Source organism: Ruditapes philippinarum, unplaced genomic scaffold (genome assembly GCF_026571515.1).
Source record: "Ruditapes philippinarum isolate M1 unplaced genomic scaffold, ASM2657151v2 ctg3002_1_1_1_1, whole genome shotgun sequence".
NCBI lineage: Eukaryota > Metazoa > Mollusca > Bivalvia > Venerida > Veneridae > Ruditapes > Ruditapes philippinarum.
In genome coordinates this window covers 363,386-383,689 of record NW_026854098.1, presented here as the reverse complement: position 1 = coordinate 383,689, position 20,304 = coordinate 363,386, and the positions used below count along the sequence as shown (strand labels likewise).

General features: G+C 33.1%; 1 protein-coding gene across 1 annotated transcript in view; it reads left to right on the top strand.

The window, feature by feature from the left end:
• LOC132738947 (uncharacterized) overlaps positions 1-20,304 on the top strand; it is a 59,532-nt gene that overhangs the window by 25,918 nt on the left and 13,310 nt on the right. Inside the window, exons 9-21 of the mRNA XM_060726573.1 lie at positions 3,686-3,741; positions 4,266-4,394; positions 5,336-5,450; positions 6,146-6,403; positions 6,862-6,906; positions 12,106-12,248; positions 13,684-13,745; positions 15,627-15,738; positions 16,366-16,541; positions 17,196-17,348; positions 17,580-17,685; positions 18,314-18,461; positions 18,787-19,710. Coding sequence (XP_060582556.1) covers positions 3,686-3,741; positions 4,266-4,394; positions 5,336-5,450; positions 6,146-6,403; positions 6,862-6,906; positions 12,106-12,248; positions 13,684-13,745; positions 15,627-15,738; positions 16,366-16,541; positions 17,196-17,348; positions 17,580-17,685; positions 18,314-18,461; positions 18,787-19,710 — 2,427 coding nt within the window. The remainder of the gene's footprint in view (positions 1-3,685; positions 3,742-4,265; positions 4,395-5,335; positions 5,451-6,145; positions 6,404-6,861; positions 6,907-12,105; positions 12,249-13,683; positions 13,746-15,626; positions 15,739-16,365; positions 16,542-17,195; positions 17,349-17,579; positions 17,686-18,313; positions 18,462-18,786; positions 19,711-20,304) is intronic.

The following is a 20,304-nucleotide window of genomic DNA, read 5'->3' as shown; positions in this document are numbered from 1 at the left end:
ATAGTGAAATGTGCTGTGAATTCACAAGGTAAGAGTGTAAAAAAAATGCACCCATTATATCTATATAGAAACTACTTGAGCAAAATCTGTTCTTTATAAAATCTACAAATCAAGGGTCCGACAATACAAGTTTGTAACTCAACAAACTTATAAATAAAGGTGTTATGAACTGTATTGGGTTGGACCGTTGAAATACTCTATACATTTATTTTATGAATATAGCAAAAAAATAATAGAGACTTATTTAATCTAGTTCTTAATACCGTGGTAGATTTTTCTTTTTTTTCTTTTCTGAAAACTTCTGATTCTTGATATTGTGAACATGCCAATTAATTATGGTTAATAAAGATCAGTTTAAAATTGCTTCATTGTGTGTTTTTGTATACGTAACTTTCATTTTTGAAATTTGTATTCTGCCCATTCTCTTTTTCTCAAAGCATGAATATTATATATGTGTGGGATTTTAAAATATATAAATTTGAGTGCAGTCGCTTATTTTCTTGAAATTCTGTCCTATTTTTTTGTTCTTAAAAATAAAACTCCACATTTTTGTTGAAGAGTTATCAGCTTTCACATATTTATTTATGCTTATTTTGCTAAACAAGCTTTTTCAAAGTAGAATAATTATTTTTGACTTGTCTTCTGGGACTTTATTAAATACCAGGATTCTAAATGGTATGACAGTGGAAGGATGGTTGTTATTGCAGTAGATATAGGGATGAAGCCTACATACTCTAGGTTTAGAGGCAGACACCTTAACCACTTCGTAAATGCTTCCCATGAAGTTTGAGTTAAAAATAAAGAAAAACATAATATATATTATCACTGCATTTTATTTTTAATCCATTATAGTATATGGCTATGTCAGCTTTTTTACTTTGAATGTTTCTATACTGTAAGAAATATATATAGATAATGAATATTAGTAATTTTTACTCTCAGGACTCCTCACTTAATGTATAAACATAACTTATTTTTCTGGTCCTTCGGGATCATTGATGCCAGCTCTATTAAATGTTGAGAATTGAGTACCGCTCAAGCCGGTGCTAGGGGGTGTGAGGGATGTTGCACGTATTCATTATTCCTCAGGAATAATGATGTACAGACTCAATCAAACCGAGTCTGCAATTCTCTTGTGATTTTGTTGCGATTTAATGCTTCCGAGGGATCACTTTGTTTCCAGCTTTTAATAGTGGATTTAAAGATATTTGCTATATTATGGTAAATTCAAGGGCAGATAACTCTAAAACAATATTGATTCTTTGTGAAAACTGTAGTGTCATTGCCTAATATCTTTTTAACTTTGGTGCATATATTTAATAGGTGTAATAGCGCCATTTCATTATTATAAAATTTTCCATTAAAACAAGAATCTGATTAACATTAAAACAAAAAATACTACAAAAGAAATTAATAAAATCTTATTCTCTTATAATTATAAAACTAATTTTGTTTGTTACTTACCTTAATCATTTAATTGACAATGGAATGCCTGTCATACTTTTAAAATGAAAAGTTAGTTCTACTTTATCCATATACATGAAACATGCAGTATTTCAAAACTTAGTAGATTATACAATTATTAAATATTTTATCTTCATATTGCATTTCAGTAAAACGTTCAAGTTGTAACTGTAGCTACAGTATTTCTCTAACTTTTTAGCTTGTATATAGAAAAACCCTTAACCTGGTGAATTTATGAAATGGACTTGTCCAGCTATATATTTTGGAACAGTCCATTCAAAGTCTAAAGGATTTCAGTATCAAAATACAAAAATTGAGCTTGAACAACAGTATAGAGCTTGGTCAGACTACACGGTAGCGCAGGCTGGCCTGGTTCAATACTGTGCCAAAGTGTAATCGATGACAGTTCCAGCAGGTTAAGGGTTCAAACTTTATCTGTCACTGTATTTTATAAAACACTACATCTATTATATGAATAGTTACATCATAGTTTTGTAGAATCGTAGATTAGAATAGGTGTTCTAAGTTTATATTTAAAAATATCTTAGTGACAATAAAAAGTAATTTTTATGCCACCGCAGCATCTGCGATGCGGTGGCATATAGCGATTCACCTGTGTGTGTGTTTGTTTGTGTGTGTGTGTGTTATATAGGTTATATATAGTGAACTTCAAAAATCTTCTTGTGAAAAACCACTAGTCCAATTTCAACCAAACTTGGCAGGATTGATCCTTGGGTGAAGGGCTTCCAAAGTTGTTCAAAGAATTTCATTCCATGCAGAAATCTGGTTGCCATGGCAACCAAAAGGGATTATAAGAATAAATTTAAAAAATCTTCTTGTAAAGACCCAAAAGGCCTAGAGCTTAGATATTTTGCATAAAGCATTGTCTGGTAGACCTCTACCAATATTGTTCAAATTATAGCCCTGGGGTCAAAATCGGCCCTGCCCCGGGGTCATTGATTTTAACTATATGTACATATAGTAAAAACTTAAAATACCTTCATGTAAATACCCAAAAGGCCTAGAGCTTAGATATTTTGCATAAGGCATTGTCTGGTAGACCCTTACCAAGATTGTTCAAATGATAGCCCTGGGGTCAAAATCGGCCCCGCCCCGGGGGTCATTGATTTTCACTATATGTACATATAGTAAAAACTTAAAATACCTTCTTGTAAAGACCCAAAAGGCCTAGAGCTTAGATATTTTGCATAAGGCAGTGTATGGTAGACCCTTACTAAGATTGTTCAAATGATAGCCCTGGGGTCAAAATCGGCCCGGCCCGGGGGTCATTGATTTTCACTATATGTACATATAGTAAAAACTTAAAATACCTTCTTGTAAAGACCCAAAAGGCCTAGAGCTTAGATATTTTGCATAAGGCATTGTATGGTAGACCTCTACCCAGATTTTTCAAATTATAGCCCTGGGGTCAAAATTGGCCCCGTCCCGGGGGTCATTGGTTTTCCTTATATGTATATAGTAAAAACTTATAGTAAAAACTTTAAAAAAAAAATTTTTAGCAATTGACAAATGCTAGAGGTTAGATATTTTGCATGAAACATTGTGTAGTGATATCAGCTGACCTAGATTTTGACAAAGTGTCTAACTGTGTTGTCCTTTGATGTAGTCATGAAATTAATAGGCTGTGTGAAATATGGCCTTCACCACCAAATTCACCAGACTCAAGTGCATTGATATATTCCTACTCTGATCTTTTATTGGATTAACAATAGATTTAACCACTAATCTGATAATAAGAATTAGATAGGTCAGGGATCTATGCATTATGACAAACTTCAATTGCATAGAAACAAAAAAAAATCTGTTCCTACACTACTATTTAGTGTTGTATTAATGCGGTGGCATAGCATTTTTCTCAAATGCAATCTTGTTTAAACTAAGTGTGTCGGTCGTTTGAAAGAGCAAACTTTTATAAGGCCTTTAGGTGAAATAAAACTTGATTTCTTTGTAATTTATATAAAACATAGGGTAGGGAGTCATCAATTTAAAATATAAAGAGATACCAGGTATTTTATGAAAGCTGTTTTTATACTCCCTGAAATCTATGTCAGTGGAGTTGCAAGGTTGCCAGTTTGTCCTTTCTGTTTTACTGATTCTTATAGTGGCCTCATTTATAAACTGGTATATTAGATATTTAATGTGTTGGTACTTCCTGATTAATGTTTCTCAAAAATTCAAAATGTGTGATAACTATTTTCAGATGATCAGCCAAAAGTAGCTCCCTGGGAAGAAGATGATGGAATATATGGAATTATGGTATATTTGATCTTTTATGATTGGCTTATTTTGTAGTTAATATATGAAAGCAACCAATGACACACAGTAGCAACTCAGAATTCTCTATTTAGAAGCATTTTTATGACAATAATAATAACATTGAAGTGTAGTATAAAAATTCATAAACATGTCTTTTTACTTCACTGTTGAATATATCATTGATATTGACATTTCTATTTTGTTTATACAAATTTCATTTTAAGTTTGTTTTGGAAGCTATAAGCTTATTAACACTCTTGAATCTGTCCACGGAACCAACCAGTACTAAGCAATGAAAGTAAAGTTTCTTGCTCAAGGAAACAACGTCTTGCTCCTGACAGGGTTTGAACCCACATGGTCAGCAATCCTTAGATTATTAGTCTGACGTGTTAACCACTCGGCCATGCCACCACTTATCTATTTAAAAGAGATACCAGTAGATGTCTTCTTCTTTGCTTGAATTTAATCATATGTATGCATGTATAACTTATTCAAATGATTTTTAATGAATTTCGTACTTTCAGTCTCGCATAGTGCGTAATGTGAACCCTACATTTATATGGGTGCTCAAGCGTGATGTCATAGATTACCGGTTCCTCACCAGAGATCAGATGGTCAACCATTATTGCAAGGCTGGTTCCTTCACTACAAAGGTTTGTGATTCAAATTTTGGTTTGTTAAAAATATCTCGATGTATTCTTCAGTCACATAATGTTCGATTTTACGATACCCTGTTAGATTTGACAACATGCTTTTCTTATTTTGAAAGTGTAAGAAATTTTATCTAGCATTTTGACTTTAAATCTTAAGGTACCGGTAGTCTTACTGTAATGATTTCCAGCCAGAAAAATTCTAACATCTGCCAATATTGTAGCAAATTAGTTATTTTTGGGACATTATTTTTTCAAAATCTTTGGCATACTTATTTCCAATCACTCACCCTTTTTCGCTATGTATTAAAGTACGGTTATGAAAATTGAAAATTATTGAATACCGAAGATTGTGAATAATAACGTTCCGGAATTGACTGATTTATTGCGATATTGGTTTGATGTTAGATTTTTTTGGCGGGTCCAAGCATAACAGTAAGACTCCTTAACTGGTATTGTTACCATTGGATAATATCAAACAATAATCTGCTTGATTTGTGTAATGGATTTGCCCTGCTTTTAAGTTAAAGAGATTTTGATATCAAAATACAAATATTTAGCTTCACTCATCATAGAGTGTCACAGTGAGGTCAGACTGCACAGAATCTAACCAGGCTGACTAAGGTCTATACTGGTTACACAGCCTGGCCACTGTTGGTTCCAGCAGGTAAAGTAGGATCAAACTCAACGGCCATAATTCTAGTATTATTTGTTTTGTTCTTATTCTGCAGTGTTATGTTAGATTAAATTGTCAGTGTTAAATGATCAGTATGAAATGATAATTAACAAATTCATATCTTTGTGTTGTGCATTTAATATTTATATCAAACAAACGTGTTTTTGTCAAATAAACATTTCGTGCTTGTGATTGGATAAAACATTTAAAATAAAACATTGCTTTTATTAAGGTTCTGCAGTAATATGTATTGTTGAATGTTTTATAGGTTGGCTTGTGTGTAAATATGCGTCAGGTGCCGTGGTTTGACGAGTCAGATCCGGATGAGTTTTATCCGAGATGTTACAGACTGAGTCACGAGGAGGAGAAGGCAGCATTTATAGGTACAAGAAATACAGAAGAAACTTCTATGAATCAAACTTAATTCAGTTGATTTTCTTGATATGTCAAAGTAAACAAAAGTCCCTATTTTTTCCCCTATATGAATCAGTTTCATTTGCATTCCCGATGTGTCAAAGTTTTTACACAAGTTCCTTCAACTTCAACTTATCAAAGTTCTACTGTATCTTGAAATAAACTAATGAAGTACTTTTTGTGCATACTTTTACCTGCTTTTTGGTAATTTACATGGTTTGTATGTGCCATTTACAATGTGTTGTTTACTTTCTTTGTTCACTTCACAACATTTTACTTTTTAAATATATTTTCAAAATTTTCATGAAAATGAGCATGAATCTGGAGGCATGCTGCTTTAACCTAAATTTCTTATATGGACTTATCTTGTTTATATTTTTTGGAACTGTCAATTATCAATTTAGGGAATATCAAGATGAAAATGTAGAATAAGTCGGCAAACAGTATAGAATGTGTCGCAAAACTTAAACCTTCACAATAACATGAAAGTCAAGGTCAAAAGTCAAGGTAAGGGGGCATTGGGTTCATTTAATCATAGCACTTGATTTGAGTACATTTCATGAGTTAAGGTTTATACTTGATTTAATTTCATAGCCCATTTACTTAAATTGTAATAATGACAAAAAAAAGAATTGAAAGTCAAATTTTCTGTTTTTTATTTCAGATGATTTCAGACTGACAAGTTGTTTTAACATTCTTAAGATCATCACCAACATGTACATGGAGGGTGGCGAATGCAACGAGGAAAGTCGTGATAAAGAAAATGTCCCGAAAGAAGATAATTCGGTGCTGTTTGAATGTACAAACCCAGAATGTACCCGTTCAAGGCCAAATCAAACAACTGATAATTTATGTGTACATGCTTTACAGAAGAAAGCTGAAGAAGAACAAAAAAGGAAAGAAAAAGAATTTCTAGCCTCAGGTATGTACCAGGAATGTATAATTTATACTATCTGTCAGACCTTTGTGAGCTAGACGTAATTAATATCTGAAAATGATCTTTTGACTGTTCTTATATACTTTGAAGTATTCTCAAATAAACGAGGATTTTAAAATAAAGTAAGTAATACTATTTCTTTGTGTTCATTAAATAATTTATTCTTTTACCGGAAGCACAGTTATTTTAAGGCAGACAAGGTGTGTGAGATGGGGGGAGTGACTTTTTTGATGAATTTTTTTCTGTTTATAGGAATCCCCATTTGTTACTTTGTACTTTTTTGTGAATATTACTCATTTTTTAGTCAGATATTCAAAACTTCATACCCTTTTTCTATTTTCCCTAAAAGTTTTATTTTAGTCACATGACATTTTTATACAAGTCACATGACCTGGTTTTGTTGTTATTGTTGTCACATGAATTTATTTATAATTATAAACAAGATGAGGAAGACAAAGATATGGAAGTAGAAATTGATGAGAATGGTGGTAAGTTATTAAACACATTGGGCTGTTGCATGCATTGTCAATAAAAAAAGTATGGTGAGCGGAAAGATTCAAAAGAAAATTTAACTAATTTCCTCGTAATACTATGGTGTAGTAAAAAAACTTGAAATTTTAAACAGTATGTAAAAAGGATGTAGGCAATTTTCTATTGTGAATATTTGTTAAAATGCATGAATTTATATACAAGTTTAAGAAATTCAAAACAGTCTGATGTTTTCAAAAAAAAATTGTTTACATAGTATTTATATTTATATATGAAATTTAAAATAATAATTGACAGCTCGATGAGGACGGCTTATTTTTCATTTCACCATATCTCAATCCTGTTTTAATTTATTTATGTATTTCTTTGTTATTGATCCAATATAATCATGGCATGGCTTTTGTAGCAATTCCACCTTTTTTTCATTATGTACCCGTCTACGAGATTTTACCAATAACCTAAATCTTGATGTGAGCCCTGTGTGCTTTAAGACCCCCCAAGTTTTGTTTGATGTCCAAAATTAGAGGGACTTGTTCCTTGATTATAATGAGGTGATTCTAAGTTTAAAATATTAACCCTTATACTGCTGAAACAAAAACTGCAAAACTTTTGCTACCAGTGAATTGCCAGACGATCCTGCACAATTGGCTTGTGACTGATTCATGCAGTCAGATCTTTGAGGCTCTTTCCTGATTCGTGTAGTCTGACCAACTTTAAAGTTTTCATTGTGACATCCCTAAAAGTGATAATGGACTGTTCCGAAATGGAAGGCAATTTTTTTTATAGAAAATTCAGCAGATTAGGGGTTATATGTCTTGATGTGAAAAGTAGTTAGATTTAGGTTTGGGTGCATTTCTGTTATTATTTTAAATTTTTCTGAGCTCATGTTTTGTATAAGATAGTGAAAGTTTCAGGTTAATGGTACTGATTTTGAATCTTGCCTCACAATCCAATATTGGTTGGAATCTGACTTTGAAATGTCAGTGGTTCTACATGATGTACTTTTGTCTATGTCATGAACATTTTATAGAGAGGCACCTATGTCTTCTTTTACAACTAATTCATCTTGAAACTTGGTATCCACTTGGACTTAAAACTCTACCAAATTTATGTTATTAAAGGAACTCCACTGAGGTCCAAGGCCTTAAAATATAAAATTTGAATTTCTTACATACATCACCTGGGGTACTTAAAGCAGAAAGATATGCAAAAGATAATTTAGAAATATACCCAGAAATAAACTTGAAAATCGTATTTTTGTGCTATTCTTAGCACAGTGCAATGCTTTTCAGTTTTCAGTCATTTTTCACAATTTAAATATTTATTCTGGAAGTGAGTGAATGATCTGAAATTTTGGGCACAAAGGATTGGTCTAGATCTACATCAAATGGAAAATTAATCAGCCTGGTCATGTCAATAAACCTCAGTTGAGTCCCTTTAAGAACCCTTCTATAAATATGATGCAAAAAAAAATTATATATCGAATAAAATTAAAATTGCATGACTTTTAATTGGTTAGAATTTAGGTCAAACACTTTGCATTACCAAAAATAGCGTAGAAGTAGTCTCATACTGCTTTGTTTTTCAGTGATTAGTCATTTAGATATTTTGAATTGATAATCTGTTTTACATATTAAAATTTGCTTATTAGATTCTAGAGAATGAATTTAACACTGGAGTAAAAATGTTGAGTAGTTATTTCTAACAATTTTTATGGTTATATTAGCAGTTGAAAGTTGTGATTGAACAGAATAGAATAATTGACGATCTAAATATAGTGTCAACAATTTGCTAACTTTAGGTACCAGAATAGAAACATGTTACCTTTCTAATAGTTTCAAGGTCCTACTTGATTAAAGTCATTGAATCAGTGTGAAAGATATGCAATTTGTTTTATTATTCCGAAAACTTAGGCTTGCAAGATTAAATATCAAAATGATTTGGCACATTATTTGATTATAAGTACATCCAGAAAGTGTGACATTTGCATGAAATTAATTACTCAGATAGGTAAAAGGTCACTGTAAAGCTATTTGAAACAATTAGTAAGAAGAGTGGTGGTTTGTACAAACATAATGTAAAAGTTCCATAGCAGCATAAAAAACATAAACCGCAATGCATTTAAAGGTCAGTGGTCACATTGAATTTATAAAAAGATTGAGCTTTCCAAATTTCATAAATGCCTAGCAACATCAAGCACAATTTGCAAGAATCTAATCACTAAGGTCAAACAAAGGTCAAGGTTACAGTGAGCTCTCAAATAATCATTATAAGATTGAAATTTTTCAGACAGAAAACTGGAAAATTACTTGACATGAATTATCACTGTATCAGAATAAAACATTACATGCTAGAGCCATATCTTACAATGATTTGTTGAACTTTTTAATATTAAATTATGAATTGTTGGTTTTTGTTTAATGTTTTTTTAAATGATCAGATTTTTTTCATGTTAAAGGTACAGTAACCCATTAGATGCTTTCCTATGAAAAATAACGTTTGCTTGATCCACACTTGTAGTTAGATATATGTTACACTGGCCTATGTGCATGTTAGCAAGTGTATTATTATACAAAATTTGTTTAAAATTATATTCACCAAAATGTAATGTTTTATTTTCACCCTAGTATATATACATGTATATCAAATATATCTATGCTACACATGTTCACTTTCAGCTTTGCATTATTTTCATATAAAAAGTCACATTTTTAAGATAGAATAGTTTTCATTTATAATGATAAGCTTTATTACACATCCTAGGTTTTTTTGCCCCGGGCATATAGTAATTGTACCATCCGTCCGTCCGTCCGTCCATCTGTCCGTACAAGGTTAACCTAGAATGGCAAGTTGGATTTTTCTTAAGTTCTACCTGTACCAAGATGGCTTCATAATTACAACAACTTACTTATCCAGACAAAGTATAGTGATTTGGCAAAGTACATAACTATGGCTCCGATTTGCACCAAGTTATGGCCCTAATTTCAGAATCACTCTAGAAATGAATAAGGTTAACCTAAAACCGGCAAGTTGGAAATATCTTATGTTCTATCGTGAAACTAATGGCTTAATAATTTTCACACTTACTTAAAACAATACAAAGTTACATGATATTCGCCAAGCTGTATATAATGTACGCCATCGGATCCATTATCCCAGTATATTTCCCTTTTTATCACTTGAAAATAGGGACTTGTATGGTTAACAGGCTATTTCGCCAAGTTGGATTTATCAAAAAATTTCACCTAATATAGGCTAATTACTTAATTTATTTAATGATATCTTTCATATTTGGTAGGTGGATACCTTTAACGGTCCTCTAATTTTTTGTCTCTAGCGTCAAGGTCAAGGTCACTTGTGTAAAAAAAAATAAATCTAAATATTTCTGCTCATACAGCCTTTATTTTTAAGTTAATGTTCATGTCATGTTTATAATAGTCATACCAATTGGAGGTCCTCTTTTTTCCTTTAGTAAGGGGTCATTTGGGTCACGGTTTCACGTCACCAATGTCAAAAAATAGGATTTTTTACACTTTTTTACAGGTGTATTAACCTTATTCTATCGACAGATGTCTTGTATATTTTGTAGGAACATAAAATTGAGGTATTCTCATTTGGATGGAGGTAGGGGTCAGTTGGGTCAAGGTCACCAGTGCTAAAAATAGATTTTTTACACACTTTTGCTCATACAGCCTTATTGATGACAGATTGTATTATAATTGGTAGGAAGAAAACTTACATGGTATTTCTACCTTAGGATGGAGTTAGGGGTCAGTTGGGTCAAGGTCAACAGTGCTAAAAATAGATTTTTACACTTTTGCCCATACAGCCTTTATATATTGACAGATTTATTTCATATTTGGTAGGAAATAAGTTGCATGATATTCTTCCTTTGGATGGAGTTAGGGTCAGTTGGGTCAAGGTCACCAGTGCTTAAAATAGTTTTTTTACACTTTGCCCATACAGCCTTTATTTTAAATATTGTTTTCTGACAAGAATCTGAGCCGGGGGCATTTGTGTTTAACAAACACGTTCTTGTTTCTCTCATAATATTGGTACCCTATATAAAGCCTTTGCCAGCTGGCAGCTACACAGAATCTAGCCTTGCGTCCAGTGCCAACCAGTTGGCACATCTTTCCTGTCTGATCATGGTCTGTACCGTTTGCTATTTAGTCAATACTTTAAAAAAAAACTCTCTAAAATGAATGGTTTTGTCCAGATTGAAAGATGGACAAGTTCATTTAAAATTTTTAGCAGAGTAATGGTTAAAGGCTGTAAAGCAATATTAACTGTTGAAATAGTGGTGAATTATTTACTGAAAAAGAATGAAAGAATCTGTAATTTTCTTAATTTCTCCCCTGGTCATCTAGAGAATGTTTTAATAAAAAAGCATCTCTTTTGAATTATTGCACATGAATTTTGTTACAAACAGGATAAAACATTCCTTTTGTGCTATATTAAGTAGGTCCTAAGCAATGATTGTGTACAGTGTACATGCAGTGCCCACTTTATTGTAAAGTTACAAACAATATTCTTTCAATTAGGGCACTTTGATATGTTTTTTATCAAGATTACAGACAATTATTAATATAGCTTTATACCCTTTATGGTAGTCTTACCGCGAAAACATTTCTAACATCCGCCAATATCGTAATATATCGGTCATTTCCTGAATTTTTTTTTTCACAATCTTCTGTATTGGCAATAACTTTTAATCGTTTATAACCGGAATTTAGTACATAGCAATAAAGCAATAAATGAGTGATTGTAAATAATCCTATGCCCAAGATTTAAAAAAAATAAAGTTCTGGAAATAACCGATTTGCTACGATATTGGCCGATTTTAGATTATTTTGCTGGAAAGCATTACAGTATGATGACCTTTATTCAATATCATTTATCATAGTGTATAATTATTGTTTATTTAGAGGTAATAAGATTATTAGATTCATTATGTATTATGTATGAGCACTTATATCTCTGTTAATTATTGATAATATTAGAAGAAAATATGTTTAAATAAAAAAAATAAAATAGAAGAAAAACACTTTCATCAGAATTGGTTTAGTACTGTTTAAAACGATTCTGAAAACTTTTTTCCTCTACAGATTAAAATGCCTGCTGGAAATTGGGCAAAAACAAGCAATTGGAAGTTTAATTATTTTTTTATCTTTCTAAACCTTTTCTATATTTCACAGTTGCCAAACCTCCAGATAGCAGTAGGAGTAAAAAGAAGAAGAAACGAATCATAGTACCGCAGAAATGTCTCGATCGAGCCATGGTCCAGTGTGAAAAATATCTCACCTTCCGAAACCATGACGATATTGACCAACCTGTTGAAGTGAGTTCTATTTTTAGTCATTTATGTATAAACATAATTATAATGTATTAATTTTATGAAATTTTCAACTAAGGAAAAGTCAGTAATAATTTTACATAATTTGTATACTTATTTTCATAAAATTGTGGATTAAACCCTAAATATAAAGTCACCATGATATAAGGCAGACTATTGGATATGATGTTACAAATGCCTGACATCTGTAGCACTGTTTTATAGACAAAAAGTGCATTAAATAAATAAAGAAATATTTGCAAAATATAAAATATATTTAAAACATTTCACAGCTCACTAGTGTGTATGTAACTTCTAGAATTCCAGGAGGGTTTTCTCAATGGACTCTGTCCTGCTTTGAGTCGGGAATTATTCAATGTTATTAATAAAAGACATAATGCTAAATTTTTAGCAACCAGCACACTTCTCAAATTGGTAGGGCCATCAAGTGCATTATTACACAATTATGCTTAGCATAAAAAACAAATGCTCACATGTCATATGACATCATATATGATGTCAATAAACTAATGATGAAAATAATACTTCTATGCTCAATTTAGTTTCACATATTTTTATCAATTCTCTTCTTTGTAAGCATGTTAGAATCGAAATAAATATTAATTTTTCTTGCACTATAGTATATACTTACAGGACCCACATTTTCCCCATTGAACATAGAAGGACCGAAAGTGTGTGTTATTTTTAAGAAAATAATATATCCCAAACTCTGTGATTTTATTGCTCAAATAACATCACTGTTTGGAGTTCGGATGCCGGGAATTATATCACGAGGGCGTAGAGCCCGAGTGATATAATGATGCGCATCCGAACGACAAACAGTGATGTTATCAAGCAATAAATCACCGATTTGGATATATTATTTCGATTCATAACGCGACATCAACAAATAAATGCTGCCCGTACATGATAATTAGCTAAAATGCGCCTGATTTGTGTCCGTACTTATTGTCAGCGAATCACATTTTTTGTGTTAGGTCACGTTTATAATGATTACGTCACATGTCTAAATATAGAACGTCAAACAGTGATTTTATAGCATAATAACACACACTTTCGGTTCTTCTATGTTCAATAGGGAAAAATGCGGGTCGTGTTAGAATTTGCATTAAAATAATTCTTGACATTTCTATTTAGAAATGTGACGTAACCATAATTAGACGTGTGACGTTACCATGAAAAAATGTGACGCACTGAAAATAAGTACGGAAACAAATCAGACGCAATTTAGTTAGATATCAGGTACTGCAGCATTTAATATTTGTTGATTTCATGTTGGAATCGAAATAATATATCCCAATCAGTGATTTAATCGCTTGGGATATATTATTTCTTAAGTAATGCATGCATGGTTTATCGTTCAGGCCTATTGGAAAGCAACACATTAAATTATGTTATATACGGTGCCTCCATTTTTCAGAGAGATGCTTTGACTCCTGCTCAGTGGGATGAAATGATCACATGGTACTACCAACTTGTACAGTAAGTATTCTATAATAAGTAATTTATAGAACATATTGAATGAGTGTAAGTTTAACAAATTTAGTTGGACGGAATTGAATAATAGACACCATTATCAAGACCTACTCTGGCAGAGCCGATAGATATTTGATGAGCCTTATGAGTCAAGCGAGTTCAAATGTCTCTAAAATTAGCTTAAATCATTGAACTAAAACGAATTTAAGAGGAGAGATCACTCATTTCTATGAGAGAGAGAGATAAAGAGACAAGAACTCGATGGTCATGTACTGCCTACAAAGATTATGCACACAATTAAGCAGTGTCTTGGAACCAGGGATGCTATGATTATGTAATATCGACATGAAAGAATCTCGTACAATTATATATAGCACTCTATTACACAGGCCATGCATACACCATTTCTTACGGCAGTCCCTAAATTGGCAACGGGTATGTATTATACAATCATAGGTGTTCAGTTTTTACTGGAAAAGAATGCAAGGCAGGGTAAACTAGTCTTATCTTCAGTAACACTGGAGAAGTTGTGATATGACTATAACAGTGTGGTGTTATAAAAACAGTTTTTATTCATAAGGCAAGGAAGACAAACTTTGCTGTTTGCAAATTATAATCAAAGGGAAGGGTAACTTCAAAGCATTGATAAGTCATTAAAGGGTTAAAAGCCAGTTACAAAATGTGTTTTTATTTGTTTGAAACTGGTGCTTTAATATACATGTAGATAGGTTCTATTTTATATAAAAGGACTGGATTTGTATTCCTTTATCTATGAATAAGAAGAAAGTGTGTGATGGCAGAGCCGTAAATGAAGATAGCATCATAACGACATTTCAAGTTAAAATCTAAACGCTTAAGATTATCGTCGCCTCTCTCAATCTGTAAAACAAGTTACATGTCAGCTGAAGCAAAACCCAATAAGCTCATGCACTGTGACATGATTCCTTGTTGCCCCAAAGAAGTAAAATACGAGTTGCAGGCGGTGTCAAAATGTGTGCCGGCTGGCGCCTCAATAAGACCAGCACAAGGATTTGGTAGATCGTTGAAGGGTTGTAGGTTTGACAGCCTTGATTTAGGAAGTAGCGTCATACAATGGATCTCAACATTGGCTGTGCGGATCAATTGCTCAGAACCAGGTTGATTTGTTGATATAAGTAGCTTATACGACTTTATGAGTGGAGCAATTGGAAATCAACAATGTACATTTAATGTATAGCTGATGAAAGCTGGTGAAAGGGGAACAATCAACCTAAGAAATTACAACAGAAGTAGCTCAAATTTGGCATAAAAAGCAAAATCAGTCATTAAGAGCACCTTTCACTTTGTACAATCAACCAATGCATACCGTTCACTTTGTGATTTTCAGTGATCACCACACACACAAATGTGCCAGCAAAGTAATTAATAGGGTCCAGACTGAGAATAGTGGAAAGGAAGCCAGAAATAAAAAAGCAATCGCCTGCCTGTATACCTGGAGGTGCAAGAAGTGTGATGGAGATGTGCACACACAGGGATGTCCAAACCAAAAGGCAGAGCCACACTGGCGTATCTATGTTGGTCACTAAAAGCGTCAGTAACGAGTAAGGTTACATATAGCAAGTTAATATGTACGATTAGGTCAGAACTGAATTGCAACATTCTATATCACTTTTAAGTCAGCTTTAAAGTTTGTTTTAAAAATGGACTTGTATTATAGGATTCTCAACGTCGAAATCTTGGGATGATAATAACCGACCAAGAGACAATCAAACCCAGACACCACACGACGAGGCGAGAGGACTGGTCAGCAGATGAGAATGTTAGGTTATATCTGATAGTGAGCACATCTAGGTAAATCATTTAGCCAAGAGCAACATTCCGTATATATGAACTTATTAATTTATCTAGTTGCAACATGGAATCTAGATGGGAGAGAGAGATGTACCGAGTGACAAGAACGAGAAATCAGTCTGGCATAGAGTCCACTATCGGATCTGGTCTAATTGGATGTTGCAAGACAGCGAGTATCCAGTGCTATTTTAATTTTTAACCCAAAATGGATTAAAAGTTGGACGGTCCATAAGTGAAGAGCACGGCAAGTGTACATTAAGATATGCGAGTCTATGGAATAGTGTATATTTTATGCAAACTTGTTTATGCAGGTAAACATGATATCACCCCACATAATCGATTTCTGAAAAATTTTACACAGTTATAATTCTAGTTTCATGGTCATAGAAGACTTCTTGACAAAACAAAGTGCTTTATTCTTTATAACATATGCATTGTAAAATTTCACAAATAAATAGAAGTTGCTTTTTTGTGTGATAATGTTTATTTTTGGATAGTAGAATAAATCCATTGTGCTTTCGTGATTGACATCAATATCAAATGGTGTGAATTATCCCAGACTTTAACGTGGGGGAGGAGAGATGAGAGAGGGTGCGGTGTTACGCTAGTTCATATTGTATTGTTTCAGGCTCTAGCTCGCCACCTGGTAAAAACATCAACCATATCATGAAGCTAGCGGGATAAGGCTTCTCTATGCCCATGAAAAAGCCAAATTTAGCTGCTAGGATTTACTTGAACAGTAAAGGGCAGATGTTAGTTACCGTTGAACCCACTTGTAACCTATATACCCACTTAGAACATACAGAAGCAGTTTGTCAAACCAAAGAAACAAACAAGAGTGTTTGTTTTTATAATTGCAAGAACGTCCATAATAATATTGATCGATAACTGTAAGTTTGATATACGACAGTGGTTTCTGGTCACAGATTGGAACCCTCTTACTATCTACTTCTATATGGATAGCTACCTCAGGTTTGTGTACAGGATCACATCTATATTTATATCTTTGGTTACTCTAAGTTGCAAACATTAAAATGTATCTTTCTATACTGCATATGTACAGTTTGATGAAAAACTGCTTTGAGGCAGTTTATTATTTGACATCCCTGATACATATTTCTGTTTTTGCCATCCTTTTTGCCTCTAATTTTAACCTCTTTATGGGAACCGAAATATCATGCTTTAACCTCATGCCAAATGGTCACTTTCTGGATTACCTAATCAGAAATCCTACCAATGTGAATTAAGGAAGCCATCTCTTCTCTGGTGGGTTTGAATCTACCACTAACCCATTCTATCATTTTCTTGTAGGTGAAAAGATTGAACATTTAAAGCAAAGAGTATAAATCTGAAATTTGAATGCAAAACTTGTCAAGTTAACCAAGACAAACTTAACGTTAATCAAATAAAGGCCAGATCTCACATGGTAGTGAGACTTAAGTACAATACTGTTTTCTGGGAATATCAGTCATTAGGACAGACTTGGTCTCATGAACTTATGTCATATATGTTTCTAAGTGTGAACTTTTTTATTTTAATATTGTTCTATGCTGTAAGCAGTGACTTATCAAGATTTTGTCTCATAGTAGAGAAATATCATTTAAAAATAACAATTTAATGTTACAGGTTTTGTTCCCAGCAGTTTACACTGGAAGATTACGATGAAGCTATTCATCTGTCAAACAATGCTATTCAAAAACATTATAAAAACGGTCCACGATCAACAGAACTGCCAGAAGAAAATATGTGGACACATGAACAGTTTATTGACTACATTAAGTAAGTAGTTTTTGTCAAGCTCTGCTTTCAGTCTTTTTGCTGGATTTATTTATCGCTTTGGCGATTTGATGTATGCGCACATGTTCGTCTGATCTTGTTGGGACTAAGATAGCAATGACTAAGGACAAAATGTTTTTTATGAGTATTTAAAAAGTGTTATATTTTGTTCATTGGCATTACAGTCAGTCGTCATGTTTGTATATATACATGTACATTTTTATTATACTATAGAGACCAAAAGTTGCCAAACCACTGGGATGATTTGATTTATCCTGGGATGAAAAAAGCAATCATCTGTTCATTACTTTCCACTCAAGATCTTGTAGAATATAGAAAGGTGAGTGTTTTTTACTTCCTAATACATCATGTCACACCTTTGCAATCTGTGAATAAAGGTCATATGGAAAGGATTTTATGTCATTTTATTTTTCAAAAATTGTTACTCAAAATATTTCTTTTCCACTTGTTGAGACTTGTCTTTATTTATAGGTTTGACTTAATACTTTTTTTCTTTGTTCCTTGACCACCCCCCCCCCCCCCCCATATTAAATATTGACCTATTAATCAGTCTGTATACAACCTCTGCAAAAACATATCCAGCCTTTATTTTTGGACTCCTGTTCATGAGCTCTTTTTGACATATTGACTTTAAAAATATGTTTACCTTAATTGTCAAATTCAAAATTGAGGAAATTTCATCAAAAAAAATCTAATTTATGAATCAGATTTCAAATTCAGGCATTTGTATATTACAAACACATTTTGTTGATAGTTTTTTAATTTTTGGAAAATATTTAGATTTATATGTCAGATTATAATTGTAGGAATACTGTTGGTAGCATGTTTGCCTTTTATGTACAAGTTAGATATAATACTAGTTTGTAAACTTTCATCATGTTTTCTGATCATCTGTCTGAAAAATGTTACGCGTGCTTAAGATATCATGATGTTTTTTATTTTTCCAGTCATCATTTGAGTTGTACGGTGCTGACTTCATGTTGACGGAGGACTATAAACCATGGTTGATAGAGATTAACTCTAGTCCTAGTATGGAAAGTAGTACGGACATTACATCACGACTCTGTCATAATGTCCTCGAAGATACACTTAAAGGTAAATTTTTTTTTCAGAAATGCAATTTACAGGGTTTTAATTATTAACAAATTGGCAATCCATATCATAGGTTTTTCAGTAAATTAAAATATTTCCCTCGACCCTTGACCTTATCAGCTTTTTTGTTTTTTTGTTGGCACATCTGTTGCACCAGATAAAAGTGAAAGCCCTGAATTGAATCAAGAGTTGCATGTCTTCAGATAAGTGGACAAATTTTCAAATAATCAAAGTTGCAAAAAATATTTTAATAGTTCAAGAAAAATGAAAAAACTCAAAATTCAGTGACAATTTACATGTAAGTGTAATCTTATTTCTCCTATTTCAGTGGTGCTGGACAGAAGGTGGGATAGAAACTGTGATATAGGACGGTTTGAGTTGGCTTACAAACAGCCTGTTGTCACTGTACCTCCGTACATTGGAATGAATCTATGTGCTGAGGGTGGCTCCATTAAAAAGCCAAGTTGGATGAATGTTAAAAGGAATACTAACAATGATCCTGATGCTGTGTTTTCCCCTAGAAAAGAAAAACAAGTGATTTTCAATGATAAACTGACTGGAAACAATGTTGAAACGTCCAATAAAACCACAGGAAATTCTCGGCGACCTCAAAGTGAAAGTAACCAAGAGGAGCATACTAGTTTGAAAACAACTAATTCAGCTCCTGTTAAAAAGTCAACAACAAAAGAAAACAATAATGAAACTCACACACATGTGAGAAAGAAAGCACATGTACAAAAGTCACCAAAAATAGTTAACAATTTAAGTGCAAATCAAAGTAGTAGTAACACTAGTGTACCTGCTGAAAAATCTACCAGCGATAGTGCTAGTTTACATAGTCATCATCAGAGAGAAAACACTCGTAATATTGAGCAGGGACGTAACTCTGAGCAGGGACGTGTTTCTGAACAGGGACGAAGCTCCGAGTTAGGTCGTTACTCTGAAACAGGTCGCGTTTCTGTGGTTGGTCGGTCAGAAGCTGATACAAACATAGACGAAAGTCGTTCGGAAAAAGGATTAAATAAGTCACCACCGGTTTCGCCGTTACTGGCCCCAAAAATGAATATGTTTGGATCTGGTGCTATTCCTACTACAAGCTATGTATCCAATTTAGCATCAAAGAAAATTGTGTCAAGAACTTCTGTGTCAACTAACTATACTATACCCCCTTGTGATAATCGAGAGCGTCCCGCTTTAAGTGTTAACAATGTGGAAACTACAGATCTGAAGACACTTAAAGCTCAGGCCAAAGGTAATGTTAATAATCCTCTCTCTCTAGTTAATAGCAGCACCCAAACTCAAGAATTACTTAGTGAATATTACAATATAGATGCTTTTCCCACACAGCCCCGCAGACCGAAACGACGGCAGCTGGGAGTTCCAAGACAGCACACTGGTCAACCTAGGAGTGGTAGTAGAGCTAAACGACCAGAAGTCACTATTAAATTCCCAAAAGTCCCATATGCCAGTATTAACGTCACTTTCAACCCAGAGGAGGAGAAAAGTCCAAAGTTTAAATACTTTAATCTTACCCGCTCAACTGAAGACCTTTACCGTCCAGGCCCAGGTTCTGCCACTTTCCCAATTGAAAATTATTAGTACATAAGCAGTATCATATTTGTGAAATTGAGAGAATCTAGGCTTGTTGAGGGCAAAGGACAATTCCATGTTGTGCTGGCCAGATTGGTTTTAGAAAAAAGTCCCCCCGAAAACTGCCATTTTTTTAACAAAGTTACTTTCTCCTGATATACTAAGCATGAATTTCAAAACGTTTCAGTACAAAAGTATTATTTTGGTAATTCAAATGTGAAATGACTGCATTTCTTGTTTCAATTTATGAATATCA